The following is a 21422-nucleotide window of genomic DNA, read 5'->3' as shown; positions in this document are numbered from 1 at the left end:
CATTTGTTATAATGATACAATTTCTAATATTTTTTGTTTGTTTGTTTCTAATAAAATACTAAGTAGTTGATGTGGTATATATATTATTTGTGACCCTGGACCACAAAACCAGTCTTAAGTCGCTGGGTTATATTTGTAGCAATAGCCAAAAATACATTGTATGGGTCAAAATTATTGATTTTTCTTTTATGTCAAAAATCATTAGGAAATTAAGTAAAGATCATGTTACATTAAGATTTTTTGTAAAATTCCTACTGTAAACCTATCAAAATGTAATTTTTGATTGGTAATATGCATTGTTAAGAACTTAATTTGGACAACTTTAAAGGTGATTTTCTCAGTATTTTGATTTTTTTGCACCCTTAGATTCCAGATTTTCAAATAGATGTATCTCGGCCAAATATTGTCCTATCCTAACAAATTATACATCAATAGAAAGCTTAATTATTGAGCTTTCATATGATGTATATATCTCAGTTTTGTAAAATTTAACCTTATGACTGGTTTTGTGGTCCAGGGTCACAAATTATATAGGTCAAAATGATAGATTTTTCTTTTATGCCATATTGAGTAAAGATCATGTTCCATTAAGATATTTTGAATATCTCCTACCATAAATATATTCAAACTTAATTTTTCATTAGTAATATGCATTGATAAGAACTTCATTTGGACAACTTTAAAGCAGATTTTCGCAATATTTATATTTTTTTGCACCCTTAGATTCCAGATTTTCAAATAGTTGTATCTCAGCAAAAACCATACATCTATGGAAAGCTTATTTATTCAGCTGTATTACTTAAGATGTATATTCAGATGTATTTTTAAAAATTTACCTTTATGACTGGTTTTATGTTCCAGGGTCACATTTACTACTGTTCAGCAAGATTTTTTTTTTTTACAGATTTTTGTAACACTTTAAAATAAGGTCTATTAGTTAACAATAGTTAACTACATTAGTTAACATGAACTAAGGATAAAAGCATTTTTACAGCATTTATTAATCTTAGTTAATGTTAAAATTCAGCATTTATTAATGCGTTATTAAAAAAATACAAGTTGTTTGTTAACATTAATGCACTGTGAACTAACATGAACAAACAATCAACTGTATTTTATTAGCTAACAGATTAATAAATACTGTAATGTGTTGTTAAATTTTGATTCATGTTAGTTAATACATTAAATAATGTTAAAGAATGACACCTTATTGTAAAGTGTTACCGCTTTTTTATAGTCTCTATTTTTTTTCACACAGGATGCATTTATTTGATCAAAAATACAGTATTTTTTTTAAATTAAAAAATCACTTTTCTATTTTAATACGTTTCAGAATGTAATTTATTTCTGTGATAGCAAAGCTGAATTTTTAGCATCATTATTCCAGTCTTCTGCGTCTAATTTGTCTTCAGAAATCATTCTAATATGCTGATTTAGTCCTCAAGAAACAGTTCTATCTTACTTAGAGCTTGTGGGTTGGTTTTCTGTTAGCTCTTCCTTGTAGCTAGCTTTTACCATAATTTATAAGCCATATGTTCACTGCCTCAGACCGTAAATTTTCCTTCCATTGATTTAATGGCCTGCATATTCGTGTGTCATGTCAAAACTTGTGTAAGCTATGGACATACTACAGACGCAAAATTATTTGACAGTGTTAACGTCACAAAGGGTAATGAATTCATTCCTCAAGCTCCTTTAGTGGGGCATTTTTATTTCTGTTCTCATGCCTGGTGCGTTCTTATGACCTAATTGTGAAGTCTCAGCATAGCACTTCTGAAATTCAAAACCCTCCACGCTTTTATCATCATTCACACTGACTCAACTAATGCACACAGGGACATGAGACGAGCTGCCTGCTAAATTGTCCACCTGCAGTCGCACAAGTATCGTAATTATAGATCTGGAGGGCTGTTTGTTGATAGTTACAGTTGAAAACATAACATTAATACTATATAGTAGAGCATAATTTGAGCTTGAACATAAACTACAGAATTGCATTGATTGCCTATAGTGTCTTTGTGCAGCTACTGATGTCCCATAGCCTCTGCTGACCTCTCGGGTCAACGTAAGGCTGAAAGAGCAGGAAAGCAAGGTAGAGCGAGAGAGAAAGAGAGAAGGGCATACCACGCTAATGCCTGTGCTTTGATTAATGGCACTCATGATTTGCCACCTGCTGTTTTATATGGCCCTCTGTGAGTAACTGATCTCGAAGTGCTTGCATGTGTGGCGTCCGCATTTTAAATAGCTGCCTAAATTTAACAGCTTTGTGGAGGTCGTTAAAAATTCAGACACCGACAAGTTTCTAAGCAGCTCGCATTCTGGTGTGAAAATGACGGCTCTGAAACCGCTCGATGTAGTCTGTTATATATACAGCTGTCTTAGCGGATCCGTCTTTTAGCCTTTCACACACATGATGGTAATACATGAGATGCGTGTGGGCCCATTTACTTCATATGCAAATGCTTTACAAACTGTTAGCAGGTGTCCTAAATAGCCTCTTACCCCGCTCCTCCACGACTCTGGAGGATAGATTGACCACTGCCAAGGAGGGGTACGTGCAGCCTGGCATCTCTTTAAAAATGTTTGGTACATATTTTTATTTATTTATTTATTTTTGTCTAGTAATTGTCTACTAGGGCTGTCAAATGATTAATTGCATGCAAAATAAAAGTTTGTGTTTATATAATATATGAGTACTGTGGTATAATGTATATATATAAACACACACACACATACACACACACACACACACACACACACACATACATGTATATATTTAAAAAATGTTTATATTTATATATATATATATATATATATATATATAATTTAAAAATGTTAAATATTTGTATATAAATATAGCATTTTCTAGCAAGCAGTACATGCAAGTGTGTGTAAATACATAATAAATACACACAATACTCATATATATTATGTAAACACAAACTTTACTAAACTTATTTTGGATGCGATTAATCACGATTAATAATTTGACAGTCATATTGTCTATTTATTTATTTTTTATCTTTTCCAATTTTTTGCTGCATAAAAAGTGCACTTGGTAATTAGGTTTTTTTGTGTGTGTTAAACTCCAATTATTGCAAATGTTTATATATTTTTTGGGTGTTTAATGGAATTAAAATGGAAGGTCAGTTTTGACATTTATAAATACACACACATGCTGTACATGCAAGTATTTACGACATTTATATAATATATATTTATATATAAATCATATAAAAATATTTATTGTGGATTAATTTGACGTGCCTAGTTTAATAAACTTTTTCCATTTTTGTCTGACAAAATGTTACCCTTTCTAAATGCTTTATAATGTAGCTAATGGTCACACTTTTTACTTTAGTTTTTTTTTCTGGGTAGGTTTATTTTTGAAGGTCATTTTCTTAGCATCATAACTTACTGAATATCTATTGTCCAGAAAACCCTATAGCGGTCCTCTAAGCAGTAAAGTCTTGCCATTTGAGGGTTATAGTGGATGAACTACTTTAAATTTGACAAAATATATTCTATTACAAAAATATGATAATATTGGAACTTTTTTGTGCAAAATAAAATTCATAAAACTCCACAATTATTGCAGCTGAATAATGGAATTAAGTTACATTTAACACTTCATAACTTTCTTAATCAGTCAAATTAATAAACACTGTAAAATGCTTAATAATTTAAGTACATTCAGAAGTTGGTGACACTTTTCAATGAAGTTCTGTATTTTTTTATTAATACAATAGTTAATATGAAATATGGATAAGCAATATTTTACAGCACTTATTAATCTTAATCTAAGTTTGATAACTAATTCATTAACATTGAAAAAAGCTTTTATTTTGAATGTGATTAATTGTGATTTTTTCTAGTTTTGTTTGACAAAATGTTAGCATTTCTAATTTCTAATGTATTTCTAATGTGGCATACTATTTCAATATCAGTTTTGACTCTAGCTGTCAAATAGATTAATTGCAAATAATCGCATTCACTAAAAAAGTTTGTGTTTACATGTGTGTAGTGTACTGTGTATATTTATAAATGCAAATACATGTATTTACAAAATATATCTATATATTCATATTTATATATAAATCATATAAAAATATATATAAAAAATGCAAACATTTATTTTGGATGCAATTAATCACGATTAATCAATTTGACAGCCCTAGTTAATCATTTTTTTCCAATTTTTTTTTTTTACAAAATGTTAGCATTTGTAAATTTTGGCATTCTATAATGCCACACTTTCTACTTCAGAAGAGTTTATTTTTCTTGGCAACATTTAAGGTAAGATATTGAACATTTTCATGATTATTGTCCAGAAAACCCTAAAGCCAAGGGCGGACTGGCCATCGGGAGAACCGGTGGACTGGCAGCCAATTTGGCCCGCTACCTCCCATTTTTATTATTATTATTATTTAATATTTTTGTTGTTATTGTTTTTGCTGCCGGCCTAATGTACTACAGTACTAAAGTGGTTATGTCGAAATTAGCCATTCAATAATAAAACTCTCATAAATCATAAATCGGTTAGTCTTGACTGGCACGCGTTTCGACTCCCGCGCGCTCGCATCCGCGTGTCCGCCAAAAGTGCCCAGGTGGAGCAGAGACAAATCTGTCCTGTTTAGGACCTAAAGTGCAGGTCAGTTACATCTGTAAATAGACTATTGTAGTTTTGTCTTTGTTTACTTAAGCATTGAACTGATAACAAATGTTAGCAGTAGCAGTCAAATGCTGAAATTAACGAAATAACAGAATTACAATTATAAAGCCTAGAAATTTAGCCTACAAATATTCACATCCTTTTAAAACAGGTTTAGGGAGCTACCCTTCTGAAAATTAACTGTGGTTTTACTAAACATAAAACACTATAGTTTACTATAGTTATACAATAATTATACAATATACAGTGGTTTTGCTACACTATATAGTTTCACCATGGTATAAAACTCTGATTATACTAATGGGAATCAATCTGCCAGAAAAGGGGGTTACTACGTTTACCATAGGCTCAATAATACCATGGTTAATTTTCCTTAGGGCAAAACATGGCCCATGATAATGCAAAAACATGTTCAGTTTTAAGATTTTTAAATAAAGATATATTCAAGATGTAGCTAATTTTTGTTGTTCTAATTTTGACATTAACATTAACACATGGTCCTAATGTAGTGGCATTCTTTTTTCTTTTTGTCCTTTTTTTCTCCTTTTTCTCTATCAGATGTTTTAGTAATTATCATAAATTATATATCATTTGAAAGCTTAGTAGCAATGTCAAGTGTCATATTACAAAATGCATTATGGTCTTTTAGAATCACAAGTTTTTACAATCTTGACAAAAACATGTCATTAAAAAGGTCTAAAACTCAGGATTCGATATTTTGTGGTTATTTTGTAGTAGAATGAAAAATGTCAGAAAAAAATAGACATTTGTGACAGAAAAATACATAAAATAATATATATGGCGTTTGGTGAGCACCCGGTGGCTGTTTGTGGTATAACGCCCTAAACAAACTTTTACAGGAACCTCATTTTTTTTTTTCAAATCAACTTTAAACTTGGAACATAACTTATTTAGGCTTCAATTCGATATTAAATTTAGGATAGAACCTATTATGTAAAATATGTATTTTATATAAAATATAATAAAAAGTTTACTGTGTATTTTCTTTACAGTAAATTTAGATTTTGTTTTTACTTTACTTTATTTTGTTTTGTTTTTAAATTCCACTTCTGCAATAATCTACTGATTGTCTTCTTTAAAAAGAGACCAACCTTAGATCTGTATTACAAAGTGTTCATGAATTACAACAAGTTTGGATAGTGCACTTTCATGCTTATTTTAAAATATGGGGGGTGACAGTTAAGGGGTTAATTTTTTCAAAAAATAATTGTAGGCCTATAGTATGTGCAAACAAGTTACAGTGAGGTGGTTGTTTTGCAACAAGGTGGAGATGTGTTTATGAAAAAAGTGACAGATACAAGAAAATTAGTTAAAAAAGTAAACACACATGAGAGACAGAGATTAAACAAGATTAAAAAGCAAATTGGAAGTTCAAGAGATAGCCTTTATTTATTTTACCCAGTTGATTTAAACTTTTTTTATGTGATGATGAAAAAATATTGTCCGTGGTTTCAAATTTTGGTGTGGGTGTGTGGGATGGCCTGGATAAGTGTGAGATTTCCCGGCCTGAAATTTTGTCCCAGTCCGCCCCTGCCTATAGGAGTCCTCTAAGCAGCCAGTTTGTATTTATTGTGGATAAGCTACCTTAAATTTGACAAAAATATATTCCATTACAAAAATATGATAATACTGAACTTTATAAAAAAAATTACCAAGGTCAAAGTTTCATGTTGCATTTTGAAAATTAGGATTTATAGGCAAATGTGCTGTTATTAGACTGGATGTCACCATCTTAGATTTATTGTAAAAGTCTGTATAGCCTTCTTTCTTATTGGATGCCATGATTTCAAACTGTCATATCCCTCACACCTCTGCAGTTGTTCTTTTCTCTCTCTCTCGCTTTGTTGGGTTGTGGTTCTCATGTCTCTTTCCCAGGGCCAACTTGCCTTCTGTACGGGTTGGCAGCAGGCACTGGCTCTAATACGGGCATGCAGCTGTCGCGGCCCAGAGGCGGACATTGATAACATTCAGTCGACAACAAATGTTTCTATACTCGCGTTATGCGAGTGGTTATGCGCTTCTAGGAGGCGCGCGCCCACAATAGGCCCACGGCTCTTCTGAGCACAGTGTTTTGCTCTAAGCTTTGTGGACTATGACATGATGTCTAATAATACCTGTGTAGAGTAGTGGAGAATGGGGTGTGCTGTGTCGTCCCTTTGATCTAGGAAACTGCCTGCAATATTTGTCATGTGAATTAAGATTTATTAAGGACACATCGTATACAGCTGCCTTTGATTTAGAGCTGCACATAAAAAAGAAACTATATTGTTTTAATTCTACAAACTGTCTTTTGCATGTCAAAATAAACTTTCTACACAAATATTATTTTAAACTAAATTTATTGAAGGCAAAAATATATATATTCAAAACTCGTTGATTAATTATCGATTTATTTTTAAGGTTAAAGTTTAACTTTGAATTATTACACGAGTCCTTCCTAAAATAGTAACTGTGTCAGAAGCTTTGGGGTAAATTGTGCCAGTGGTTGAATTAATAGTCAGTTCCTAAATATGGATAAAAGCCTTAATATTACAAAGCTTACTATTACTAGTAAGCTTGTAGTGGTAACCAAAATTAAAGGGATGGTGTTAAAGAGAATCCTGCCAGCAACTACAAATAATATTTGATACATTCTAGAAATGCAATATAATGCTTAGTTTGTTAGTCAGTTGAAAGAAGAGTTAGTCAGTTAATTGAAGGATCTTAAAAAACTAAAATATACTACCAGTCAAAAGTTTTTGAACAGTAGCTTTTTAATGTTGCTCACCAAGCCTGCATTTATTTGATCCAAAGTACAGCAAAAACAGTAAAATTTTTAAATATATTTTTTTTTTCACATTTACTATTCAATATTTACCTATTTTTAGCATCATTACTCCAGTCACATGATCCTTCAGAAATCATTTTGATTTGCTGCTCAAAAAACATTTATTATTATTATTATTATTATTATTATTTTGAAAACAGCTGAGTAGATTTTTTTTTTTAGGTTAGAAAAGTTCAGAGTTAGAAAGTTTAGAAAAACAGCATTTATCAGAAATATAAATCTTTTGTAACATTATAAATATCTTTAATATCACTTTTGGTCAGTTTACAGCATCCTTGCTATAAACGTGTTCATTTCATTATACTGACTCCAAGCTTTTTATTTTAGATAAATGCTGATCTTTTGATATTTCTGTTCATTAGAAAATCCTGAAAAATTGTACTCAATTGTTTTAAATATTAATAATAATAATAATAAATGTTTCTTGAACAGCAAATCAGCATATCAGAATGATTTCTGAAGGATCATGTAACACTGAAGACTAAATGATGTTTAAAATTCAGCTTTGATCACAGGAATAAATTACATTTTAAAAATGTATTCAAATAAAAAGCAGTTATTTTAAATAGTAGAAATATTTCACAATATTACTGCTTTTGAGGCGCTTTGGATCAAAGAAAATGCAGGCTTCTTTAAAAAAAACATTTAAAATCCTACTGTTCAAAACCTTTTGACTGGTAGTGTATATATGATATTCAAGTAAATATGTAAATGAACACCTTCTGGTGGCTGGTTTATTGATATTTAAAAATATATGTGACATGGCATTTTTCATTTAAAAAAGTTTTAATAAATAAAAATTGCTTACGTATTCCCCAATGGCTAAACTTACCCCTTTAACATGACATAGCGTTCCTTTAACGTTGAAACATCGCCAGACATCTTGAAATATAATTACGTGTATTAGTTTTACGTCCTTATTGCTCCTTGCTTGGAGGACAACCTAAAAAAAGGTGTCAAGTTAATGTCATGCCATGTAATCATCATTTATAGCATTACGTCATTATCATTACTAGACCTATGATTAGCGGTAAGGGGATCATACCTGTGCAGTGACACTCAGTGGACCACTATGGCAAGCCGTTTTGACTTTTATTCCATCTCAGGATATGACTTCTTGATATCAACAATTCAGTTTTCACTAGTAAAAATGTTCATTCTTGATATCAACAATTATATTTTCACTAGTTAAAATGGTAATTGTTGATATCAAGAATCTAATTGTTGATATCAAAAATAGCAATTGTCACTAGTGGAAATCTAATTGCTGATATCAAGAATGAACATTTTCACTAGTGAAAACTGAATTGTTGATATCAAGGAGTCATATCCTGAGATGGAATAAAAGTCAAAACGGCTTGCCATAGACCTCTCTCTCTCTCTCTCTCTCTCTCTCTCTCTCTCTCTCTCTCTCTCTCTCTCTCTCTCTCTCTCTCTCTTGCTGTTTCTCTCTCCCCTCCCTCTATAGCCGTCGCTCACTTGTCACCTGCCCCTCTCGCACAGAACCAGTTCACTCATTCACACAAACCGTACTGCGGTCCGGTGTCACAGGCAACACCACTGATCTCCGTGCGGGACGCCGTTAAGAGCAGATGGAGACACTTCAAACGGCGAGCAGAGAGGACACCGGACCGTTGAAAAAGCCACTGAAAGAGCACTTCGAAAGTGACGACCACAGAGAAACTAATTATGTAGACCTGGGGAACCCATCATCGGACATGAAATCAGACAGCACTAAGACAGTAAAAGTCACTTTCACAGGGGAAGGGAATCAACTGGCGATATTCAAATGTAAAGGCGACACAACCATCTCCGGGAATAAGAGTCCTGGGGAGCGTGAGGAGACTGGAAATCCCGATAAAACTTCATTGTGCCATTCTGAGGGAATTTACGAAAAGCGCGCCTCGCTAATAGATGATTATGTGGACGCGGGAACGGACGTAAAATCCGACAATCTAAAATCTACGTCGTGTGAAACGGAGGAGTTACAATACACCGACATGTACTTGAACAGCCGCTGCGAATCAAAGGACAACACAAGCGTAGCGGACGTGGAGTCGCACTATATAACGACACATGAGATTCAGCTGACGGAGTTAGATCACGATGTGGATTACGAGTTTGGTCGGGGATCGTGCTGGGATTTCGAGGATGATAATCTTGTTTATTCGTTTGTTGATTACGCATCGTTTGACAGCGACGAGACGACTCTCGGAAGAATCCGAAGCAAGTCTAAAAGCAATAAAGTTCCTCCTACTTTACGCGCGGCGAAGCTTTCAGCCACAGGTGCTCTGGTCAGCACCGAAAGTGAACTTTGCGAATCCGATAAATGTGCCAGCTCGGATGAGGGCACCGGACAGCGTGGCCACATTCACCTGTCAATCAAAACGTCTTCGCGGGCGGTCAACGAACCTGCCGGTGCTTTGGGACAGAGGAACGTCCGCTTTCACGCCAGACGTGCAGGTGAGCGGAGTCATTATTCGTTTAAAAGCTCCGACTCCAAAAGCGAGACCCTGTTTGACCGATACTTTATCCCACCTCCTGGTCGCCAGCACCTTGCGAGCAAACTGAGAGGAAAGGACATCAATGAATATTCCAGTGGCGCGTCCAGTTCTGTCAGCGAACTAGATGATGCGGATAAAGAGGTGCGTAATCTTACCGCGCGTTCCTTCCGGAGCTTGGCTTGCCCTTACTTTGATGCCATAAATTTGAGCAGCTCGAGTGAATCCTCGGTGTCAGAACACGGGCTGAGTATTAACAAATGGTCCGCTTTTGTTGACTTAAATTACGGGAATTTGACACGTGAGGCGCACAAGAACTCTACGCCTGTTATGGAGGGAAATAAAACCACCGAGTGTATAAACATAAACGATGTGGTTCAGCACAAAACACCTAGTCCTCAAGCTAAAATTGTTTCGCTGAAAAATAACTTGAACTCGCAGCAGGCGTCGAAGAAAATTGAGTTACGAAGCAAACCGGGTGAAACTATCACGCTTACTGAAACCTTGAACTTCAACTGTAACGTTGGCGCAGGGATACCTGCGCGGGAGAGGCGCGCAAAACGCGCTCTGAATGCTGTAATGTCACGTTCTACAGCTGATGTTACAGGCACCAAGCCAGCTAAAGCCGTGTGTGAAGCGGAAAGTCCGTTCGGTGAGAGCTCTGAAGATGTCCACAAAAAAGCCATCTTCGCCTCTAGTCTTTTGAAAAACGTAATTTCGAAGAAGATGCAGTTTGAGCAAGAGCGTAAAATGGAGAGAGGTGAAATTAGCGATTCGTATCCTGTTCCATCAGTGTGCAAAGACACAGTGAACAACTTACAAAGGCAGATTTCAGACAGCACCTCAGGGCACTCTCAAGAGGAACTAGTTGATGCAACAGACCAGCCGCAAGAGAATCCGTGTTCTCCTGCTGCTGAAATACCCGAGTCACCCTGTGACCCAGAAATGACCTCTAAGTCCGACCCAAGCGAATCACTAAAGGCTCCTTTTCAAAAGAGTGCTTTCAAAACCTGGAATGACGAAGAGCAGGAAGTGCAAGATGATGGAGAATCCCAGTGCGCAGCAGAGGAGGAGTCGCCATCGCCAGACACCTCAATTAGACCTGTGACGGAAAGCACCGAAAGTGTTGAGGGCGAGAGTAGTAAGATGATTAAGATGTCTCACTTGTATGTCCCTAGCTCGCAGCTTATGCCTAAGGAAAAGGAAGCTGCCGGGCTTTCATTACATAATATGAAAGTGACTGGAGATCTTGCAGAGTCAGATGGGGGAGGGTGTGGAAAACTGAGCTCTGGCCAGCTCCGTAGCCCTGTGGACACAGACCTTAAAGAGCCTCAAAGCTCACAGTATCAAAAAGCCCCTGAAATCAAAATACACTTGCGAAGCGTTAAAGAAAACAAAAGCAATCAGTTCAATATCACCAATCTGTTAACGCCTAACATCCATCATAACACCAATGCTAAAAAGGCGACAAGCGAATCTATAAGCAATTTGTTGACCGTACCAGACAAAGTGCCGCATTTTATGGTGAGGGATATTAGAGATAGTAAGTGTAAGTTCCAGACACCTATTCATCAGGTCAGAGATGTGCGCAAATTGGTAAAAAGCTCATATAGGTTTGTAGCTCTAGAAAATGCCTCATCCACAACATTACGAGAGGAAAGCAAGCCTGTTAACAGAGGACCTGACAAGAAAGCAATTTCAATTCCAACACCTATGGTCATAAAATGCCAGTCTGTGAACACAAACAATGCTGCAAAACCCTCCGAGCCTGTGGGTGAAATGACAAGATCATCGCCAAATCTCTCAGAGGGGCCTACTAAAAGTGAAACCTTGCGTGCCACACCCAGAGTGCCGTGCCCTAAGCAACCCGTGTCTGAACAACCAGAGTTTAGCTTAAAAATCGATGCTAAAGCATCAAAACAAAAACCGGAAAAATCAACAGAAGCCAGCGAGAAGAAACCCGAGTCAAAGGTTTCAAATCAAATAGCTCTTGAAAAGTTAAAGGCAGCTGTGAAAACCATGGAGCAACTGTACGTTTTTGATAGGAACGAATGGAAGCGCAAAACGCAGGCTCCGCGACCAATCACGGACAGCCACGTGCTGTCGCTCATCACGCGAGAGGAGCAAGGAGTCACGACCAAAACGGACCTTGAGAACGAATATGGGAAAGCGGACACTAGCTCGCAGCTGCACGCTGAAAAGTTGACCTCGAGTTCGGGTGTTGACGAGGATAAAATGTGTATGCCAATAGGTCAGGAAGACACGGCTAAGTTAGTAACCCAAAGGGCAGATTCTTTCACTGACAAGTGTGTTTTTAGTCAGGGCAGTAACCTCAAAGGACCTACACGTACAGCTCCAACAAATGACGGCGCTCCGCAAATGCTCTCTACCCTTCAATCTCACAAAGCTCCTGTGTCACTGAAAATCTGTCCTTCAAAACCGAAAAGTGAGGAAAAGCACCCGAAAGAGCACCAGCAGGCAGACTCAGATAATTACCTAACAATCCCTGTTAAAGCTCACGCTTCCGATTCAAAACCCTCTCAGACAGTAGGCTCGCACCCAAAGCCTTCCCATCAGCCTTTGCAGCGCTCACCTATTGTAATGGAGTCTTGGTCTCCTGATAGTCAAACAGCTACGATATATCACCACGCTGTGCCCCTGCCAGCTGTACCTGCCCCTCAACCCCAGCTGCTCTGCCTCACGCCTCCGGTGGACGTCCCGCCGCCTCACATCCAGCGCAAGCTTCTGCTTGACCCTGCCACCGGCCAGTACTACCTAGTGGACACCCCTGTGCCCATGCAGCCAGCCGCCCAACGCTTTTACCATCCTGAGACTGGTCAGTACTTGGACATTCCTTTACCGCTCACACCAGTGCCTGTGTCTGTCTCGCCGGTCGCCCTCGGGCCTGCGGCTGCCTATCCCCCTACCTATTTGGTGTATCCCTCGACCCTGATGCCACCCCATCCTCACCCGGTCCCCCAGTCCCACTCGTCTACCTGCTCGGAGGGCGATGATGCGGTCGAGACGGGCAGCATGTATCTGATCCCACAGGGCACAGCAGTTCCCAGCAGCACCAACAAACCTGTCATCAGCATTACATCCCAGCAAGGTGCCCGTATTGTTGCTCCTCCCTCTTTTGACGGCACAACCATGAGCTTTGTGGTGGAGCATCGGTAACAGAAGGTAAGTGGCTACTGCATGGATGTGTGTGTGCAGTGGAAAAAATGCTTGAGTGTCTTAAAGCTGAGCAATAAAATATAAATCAAGTTGGGTTTTATTAAAAAAAAATTGCTTTCTTGGAAGCTTTCCAAACTTAATATATGTGACCCTGGACCACAAAACCTGTCTTAAGTGGTTCAAAATTATCAATCATATTCTATGAAGATATTGTAAATTTCCTACTGCATCAAAACTAAATTTTTGATTAGTAATATGCATTGCTAAGAACTTCATTTGGACAACTTTAATGGCGATTTTCTCAATATTTTGAGTCACATAAAAGCATTGAGTCAATTTGATGTTAAAATGTTTTGCAAAAATACATAAAAAAATTGATTATTTAAAAAAAGACTTTTGTCAAACTTGTGTACAAGAACATAGCTGTTCGTAGTTGAGCTACACCTTGGAAATTGATTCATACATTCACTCTCTGAAAAAAGTACAAAGCTGTCAATGAAGCAGTACCTTATGGTACGAAAGCTAAAGGGTACTTCTTTGTATCTTATCAACCCCTAAATGGTACATATCAGTACTATAAAAGTACATTTTAGTGCCTAAAAAGTTTATGTATTAGTTGTCCTTTATCCTTTTTTTTAATGGTTTACTAAAATCACATAAATGTCATTCTAAAAAAGAGGCTAAACATCATGTTAGCAGTTGCTATTGATGCAGTTTGATATTTAGTTGCAATTCTCTAGTGAAAAATAAATATGCTAGAATGTATTTGAAATACATTTATTTCATGCTAAGTATACTACAAATAAATTTATAGGTCAAAAGGTTATATATCTTGCAGAATCTGCAAAATGTGAATCATTTTACCAAAATAAAAGGGATCATACAAAATGCATTTTTATTTAGTACTTACCTGAATAAGATATTTCACATAAAAGACATTTATATACAGTCCACAAGAGAAAATAATAGTGGAAGTTATTAAACTGACCCGTTTAAAGATTTACATTTGATTCCTGTGAATACTGTGTTGTTACCTGAAAGATCCACATCTGTTTTTATTTTTTTATTTTTTAGTGATAGTTGTTCATCTTGAGTCCCTTGTTTGCTGTTCTTCAGAAAAAAATCCTTCAGGTCCCACACATTCTGTGTTTTTTCACCATTTTTGTGTATTTGAACCCTTTCCAGCAATGACTGTATGATTTTGAGATCCATCTTTTCACACTGAGGACATCTAAGGGACTATTCATTAAGAGGGGATGAACATTTTTTTTTAATTTTTAAGATCAGGGTAAATGTAACTTATTTTGTCTTCAGGGAAACATGTACATATCTTTGTAGCTTCTGAAAGGCAATACTAAATGAAAAAATATGATATTCAAAAGTTTACACACCTGGTTCTTAATGCATTGTGTTTCCTTCTGAAGCATCAGTGAGCATTTGAACCTTCTGTAATAGTTGCATATGAGTCCCTCAGTTGTCCTCAGTGTGTAAAGATGGATTTTAAAATCATACAGTCATTGTTGGAAAGGGTTCAAATTCATAAAGATGCTGAAAAACCAAAGAATTTGTGGGATCTGAAAGATTTTTTCTGAAGAACAGTAGGCAATTTAACTGACAAACAAGGGACAGCTATCACAAAAAAAAAAAAAAAAACACTGCTGTGGATCATTCACAGGTAACAACACAATATTAAGAACCAAGTGTTTGTAAACTTTTGAACAGGGTCATTTTTGTAAATTCAACTATTATTTTCTCTTGTGGACTATATGTAAATGCCTTTTATGTGAAATATCTTTTATTTGTACTGTCCCTTCTATTTAAAAAAAAAATAATTAACATTTTTCAGATTCTGCAAGGTGCATGTAAACTTTTGACCTCAACTGTACATATTTCTGAACTTAATACAAATACCCTGCAATTGTATTTTTGGTATACTGAACTGGTATACAGTCTGCTAAATTGCAACTTATTTTGTATTAATTTTAATTTTTATATCAGTAAGTCAAGCGATATGTCAGTAAATATATTAATAGATTTACACTACAGTTGGTATGAAATACAACTTTTAAAAAATATATTACTTTTTTACTAGGGTTAATTCATAAATTGTTAAAGTGTGGTGAAGAAAAGGACAAAAATGCTTTTGTTTTGGTGGAGCAAGATTGTGTGAAAAAGTAAATGAATGAATGAAGTTATGAATTTTGCAGTCTATAATACTCATTTATGTGCTTGCACTTTAAAGCAGCTTGGAATTAAAGCAGCTTGACAAAGAGTAGTGTCAGGAAGCAAAATAAAGGTCAGGGTGGCAAGTATAACACTTTCTAAGATGTTTCGGTAAGATGAGAAAGAAATCATCAGAGGAACCAACACTCAGATTGCATGACTTTTGCATGAGCTTGATTCCAAAGTGAATGTCATCAAGATTTTGCAAATGACAGTATGCATGTATCATGCTTTTTTCATGATGCACGTCGACAAAATCATAGAAATACTGAACACTGGCAACTATTGCTGGCACTTGACAGTATGCATGTGTGAGTGTGAGCAGGAGCGTGTGTACATGTGTGGAAAGGTCAGTAGGCGAGTAAAGTATTTGTTGTGCTGAGGCAGTAGGATGACAGCTGCTGGGGCCGATCAGAGGACCAACAAGCTGCAGCAGGGTCAAACCTTTTTATAGAGAGAGACGGAGTGAGAGGGACCTTCTATGTGAACTTTTGAGATTCTGCAGTCTGCTGCAATACTGGCCGCAGTGATGAAAGAAATACGGTCTGCACATTTAATGTTTGTGGTATAAGACACCAAGCATTGTCATTCAGACTTACTTCAATCTTGTGTTTCATGCCATTCCATTTATGTTATGCTGCATGATGTACAGTAGTATATATAAAATGTGATGACAGCATTTCAATAGCAAGTGTCGGACATATGGGTGTTTCTTTAATTACAAACTTGTGTGTCCGGGGTTAATGTAACAATAAAAAAACTTTTGAAGAAATTTAAATAATAATAATAAAAATAATAATGTTTCTTCAAATGACTTACAGTTGAAGTCAAAAGTTTACATACCTTGCAGAGGGATCATACAAAATGCTTGTTATTTTTTATTTAGTACTGACCTGAATAAGATATTTCGAAGATAAAGACATTTGCATATAGTCCACAAGAAAAAAATAATAGTTTAAATGATTAAAATGACCCTTTTCAAAAGTTTACATACACTTGATTCTTAACCCTTGTGCGTTCAAAAAAAAGTTACACATAGGTGCAAAATGGACAAAAATGTCCATGTCCAAAAACTGCCATAAAAATTTATTAATATTTATTTCCACTTTCACTGATGTTGATTTTTTAACCAGCATCTGTTCTATCCATAGATACCAAACATTCATTAATTTTCAGAATTTTAACCCTTTAAATGCTGGTTTGTTTACATAATGCCACAGGTGTTTTTTTATGAAAAAATGAAAAATAGTAGTTAATTTCCATATACTAAATGCTAAGCAGATTTTTTTCTTTGCTTATTAGCTTCTTGGATGTGTCAATGAAGAACAACAAAATTAATTTTGAGGCATTTATATTTTTTATGTAGTGTCAGATTTTTTTTTTTTTAAACTAACACTTAGGCCCATAATGGACAAGAATGTCCATGTCAAAAAACTGTCATAGAAATGTTATATATTAATATTTTTTTCTACTTTCACTGATGTTGATTTTTTATCCGCATCTCTTCTATTCATAATTACCAAACATTCATTCATTTTCAGAATTGTAATGCTTTAAAAGCTGGTTTCTTTACATAATGCTCTCTGTCAGTGGGCAACACTAGCTCCAGAGCTTCCTCTGCTGAGTAACGTCTCTTCATCTTGCAAGCAATGAAATGACCAAGCCCTCAAGCACCAAATATGTATAGGTTTTGCTTTGCGAACATCTGTTTGGCTGTGCGAACACTCAAACTTTGTACAAAATCTACCAGACTAAACAATCAGCGTTTTCTTGTGGTGAAAACAAAAACAATGTGTTTAGGGGCTTCTGAACTTCTACATCAAATTCAAGCTCACCTTTTATCTCTCTACAAAAACAATAACAAATGAAAAAGTGCAATCAAGGATTAAGATGTGTGTTTGGGTGAAAAAGAAAAATCCTCAAAGCTCATTGACCTTCTTTGACCTTATTCCTAGTTTTCACATGGCCCTATGGCCCTGCCAAGGGTGAGACTCATATACATGGAGTGGGATTTTTGATTGCCAGTACAATATCATTTCTTTCAAACTAATTACACCCATAAAATTTTCAGTAAACACATGCAAACCACACTCTGACATCCTTACCAACATACCCAAACAATTATAGCTGCATTATTTTTCTAATTGACTCTATAATAGGCTATAATATGCATAAGCAGAAAACACAAAAAAGAGAGTATTTCTTTCATATGCCAAATTTGAAAAAAATGGCACAATCTAGTAAAAAATGGTTTGGAAGCCTTGCCGATAGAATGAATGCCTATTAGCAAATATTGCATTATTTTATAGTCAAATGGCCCTGGGTTAAACAATTGCAGTTTTAATGGGTTTCAATGTGGACATTTTTGTCCTTAAGGTCCTGAGTGCGAGTATTTTTTGTACGGAGGGTAAAATTAATTTTTTGAAGGAAATGAGGGTGAAATAGTAAAATTTTAATAAAAATACACACCTGAGCCAAGATTTATGCAGTTAGCATTAACACAGACACACTTAAAACAAAAAACAAAACTGAAATGGACAAAAATGTCCATAAGGTCGCACAAGGGTTAATACTATGTTGTTACCTGAATGATCCACAGCTGTGCTTTTTTTGTTTTGTTTTGTTTTGTTTTGTTTAGTGATAGTTGTTCATGAGTCCCTTGTTTGTCTTGAACAGTTTAACTGCCCATTGTTCTTCAGAAAATTCCTTTAGGTCCCACAGATTTATTTATTTATTTTTTTCAGAATTTTTGTGTATTTTAACTCCTTCCAATAATAACTGTATAATTTTGAGATCCATCTTTTCACACTGAGGACAACTGAGGGACTCATATGCAACTATTACAAAAGGTTCAAACGCTCACTGATGCTCCAGAAGGTAAAACAATGCAAAAACTGCCCACTGTTCTTCAGAAAAGTCCTTTAGGTCCCACAGATTTTTTGGTTTTTCAGAATTTTTGTCTTTTTGAACAATAACTTTATAATTTTGAGATCCTTCTTTTCAAATAGAGGACAACTGAGGGACTCATTTGCAACTATTATAGAAGATTCAAATACTCACTGATGCTCCAAAAGGAAAAACAGTGCATTAAGAGCCAGGGTGTAAACATTTTTCTTATTTTGAATAATTATCATATTTTTTTCATTCAGATGTTCCCCAGAAAACAAAATAAGTTCAATTTACCCAGATCTACAAATTCAAATTGCATCGTTTTTGCTTCTGAAGCATTAGTGAGCACTTGAACCTTTTGTAATGGTTGCGTATGAGTCCTTTAGTTGTCATTATTAATGGAAGAATTAACAAATTAAATATACTAATAATATTTTTTTCTAAAAAGCACCAGGGTCAAAATGCTTACAGTTAAAGAAACACCCAAATAAGTCTAACTTGAGCATCTCTTTCTATTTATCGTTCCGTTGATTCGTCTGTTCTCTCCTTTTGCTCCTCAGGATGGTCTGTGTCTGTCTGTCGGAGTGTGTCCTCCTCCCACTTCATCAAAAAAATTCCTCAGACATGTTTCACAGTTTCCCACATCTGTCTTCATCAATTCCTACCCGGTGTTGCCTCGTGATCTGTGACTTTTGCCATGTACAAAAGTTAAAGAGGAAACATTTTAAAGCAGTTTTACAAACTTGTGTAACATTTGCTGTTTATGTAGTTCGTAGACTTTTTGAGGCAAATTTTTTTTGTCCATCCAGCACTGTGTTATTAAGCGAAAGTTTTCATTTTTGTATAAAGTGTTTGTATTTTTACATTTTTATGGACTCCTTTTTAACCTACCTGTAGTAGGTAGCAGCAAGTTCTGATTGAGTAAAGCATGGCTTGTGTGAACGAGAGAGAAACAAAGATAGATAAAGAGAAAGACTTTGTGTGGTGCCCATGTTGAGTGTGTGTGAGAGAGACAGGCGTAAATGTGTGTCTGTTTCCTCTCACTGTGATGAGAATTATAGAGACGGATCATTGGGGAGTTCTGTATGTCAGTGTATATTAATAGTTATATAATATAATAATTCTATAATAATAATGCTTGAACTGAAAATACTTGTACATTTTAAAACTGTCTCAATCCTTATGTTGCCAATTACCTCAGTTTGCAGTGCAGGCATGTTGCTATCTCATTTTGCCTCCACAGTATTATGCTCCTTTTGCTTTTGTTCTGTTTTACCCTTCTTTTCCATCATCTGTCCTCCCTGTTCATTTTCTTTTTGTCTTTTTTGTTACATTGATCACATATTAAAGGTATATGGATCTGCAGGCCAATCTATGTACCAGTTTTAGAAGGAATGCATTGTTATTTTTGTCAGTGTTAAATATGCTAATTATAAATGTGATATTCAAATTTATTCCGTAAAGATGATGACACTTGGTTTAAAGGGATAGTTCACCCCAAAAATTAAAATTTTGTCATTAATTACTCACCCTCATGTCGTTCTTCAGAACACTAATTAAGATATTTTTGATGAAATCTGAGAGTTTTCGGACCCTACATAGACAGCAACAGAAAGGTAGTAAGGACATAAATAAAATAGTACTAATAGTAGTAATTAATGACAGAATTTTCATTTTTGGGTGAACTATTAAAATTTCATATAATAATCAAAAAATAACCAATACATGTTGCTTTTTAATGTGCGTTGCTACCACTTCACAATATGACCAGAGCAAAACAAATTAAACATAATTTATATTATATGGTATTAGATGCATATTCTATTATTAAATCACACAACACAAATTAAGATGCTAACCTGCTTTATAACAATAAATGATAACACTTATTTTGATACTCATTATAGTACTTATTGATATATAAACTTGTTATGCTGGTGATTTTTCTGACTATTTTTCAAAATAGTCAGTGTCACATGATTTCTTCAGAAATCATACTAATATGCTGATTTATTATCAATGTTGGAAACAGTTGTGCTACTTATTATTTTGGAACCTGTGATACTTTTTTCAGGATTCTTCAAAAGTTTAAAAGAACAGCATTTATTCAAAATAGAAATATTTTTAACAATATATGTCTTTGCTATCATTTTTTATCAATTTAACATCCTTGCTGAATAAAAGTATTAATTTCTTTAAAAAAAAAAAAATTTACTGACCCCAAATTTTGAACAGTAGTAGGCTATATTTTGTCAGAAAATATTAATATTTTAAATAAATGCTGTTCTTTTAAACATTTTATTCATTGAAGAATCCTGAAAAATTATCACAGGTTCCAAAAAAATAATAAGTAGCACAACTGTTTCCAACAGTGATAATAAATCAGCATATTAGTATGATTTCTGAAGAAATCATGTGACACTGAAGACTGGTGATGAAAAATCAGCTTTGCATCACGGAATTTTTTTAAAGTATATTAAAATAGAAAATATTATTTAAAAAAACAAACAAACAAACAAACACATATTGTTTCAACAAGTCACTTAAAAATATGACCCAGCACAGACAAACATAAAATTACACATAATTACAGAAAATGTGTAAATGTGTCTATCAATACAGTTATATTGCTTATTTGATTCTCATTATGGTACTTATTATATGGTGTGCTAAAAAGTATTTTGAAAGAGTTTTTCTGAATAGTGTTGGTACTATTAGGTCTATATGAATATTATTAATAAATCAAGCCTCCTCAACTCATATTTAAAACGCATTCAGTGGAACATGCACGTCATTGCACTATTAAAATCACTTATACGTCTAGTGATGTTAATAGTACACGAGTAACATTGGAGGAATCTATTGGCCTACTCAGCTGCCTTTGTAAGAGCTGTTAAAAAGATCACCCAGTCTTTCAATGTTCCATTATAGGGCGAGAATTGCATGTTGAAGAGGTTAAATGGATGTTATTTCATTATTTTGGTTTGCTGGCACTGTATGCGCTCGAAACAAATACATGACAGCCATACAGGAGGATAGTTCGACTTTATATATAGTAAAAATGTTGTCTTGTAACTTAAACTAAACTAAAAGTGCTTCATATGGTACCACA

The 21422-nt window shown here is 35.0% G+C and overlaps 1 protein-coding gene across 1 annotated transcript; it reads left to right on the top strand.

Annotated features, from left to right (window-relative positions):
• The first annotated feature begins 9043 nt into the window (after window positions 1–9043).
• On the top strand, window positions 9044–19691 carry LOC141337205 (uncharacterized protein C4orf54 homolog). The gene is made up of 2 exons (XM_073842980.1): window positions 9044–13204; window positions 18871–19691. Exon 1 carries the CDS (start codon window positions 9113–9115, stop codon window positions 13196–13198), a length of 4086 nt encoding a protein of 1361 aa, XP_073699081.1. The 5' UTR covers window positions 9044–9112; the 3' UTR covers window positions 13199–13204; window positions 18871–19691.
• The last annotated feature ends 1731 nt before the right edge of the window (window positions 19692–21422 follow it).

This window comes from Garra rufa, chromosome 6 (genome assembly GCF_049309525.1).
Source record: "Garra rufa chromosome 6, GarRuf1.0, whole genome shotgun sequence".
NCBI lineage: Eukaryota > Metazoa > Chordata > Actinopteri > Cypriniformes > Cyprinidae > Garra > Garra rufa.
Note: the sequence above shows the minus strand (reverse complement) of the source record. Positions and strands in the feature narration are given on the sequence as shown.

What these genes read in the sequence shown, in the direction of transcription:
- LOC141337205 (XM_073842980.1), top strand. Translation starts at nt 9,113, where the DNA reads ATGGAGACACTTCAAACGGCGAGCAGAGAGGACACCGGACCGTTGAAA.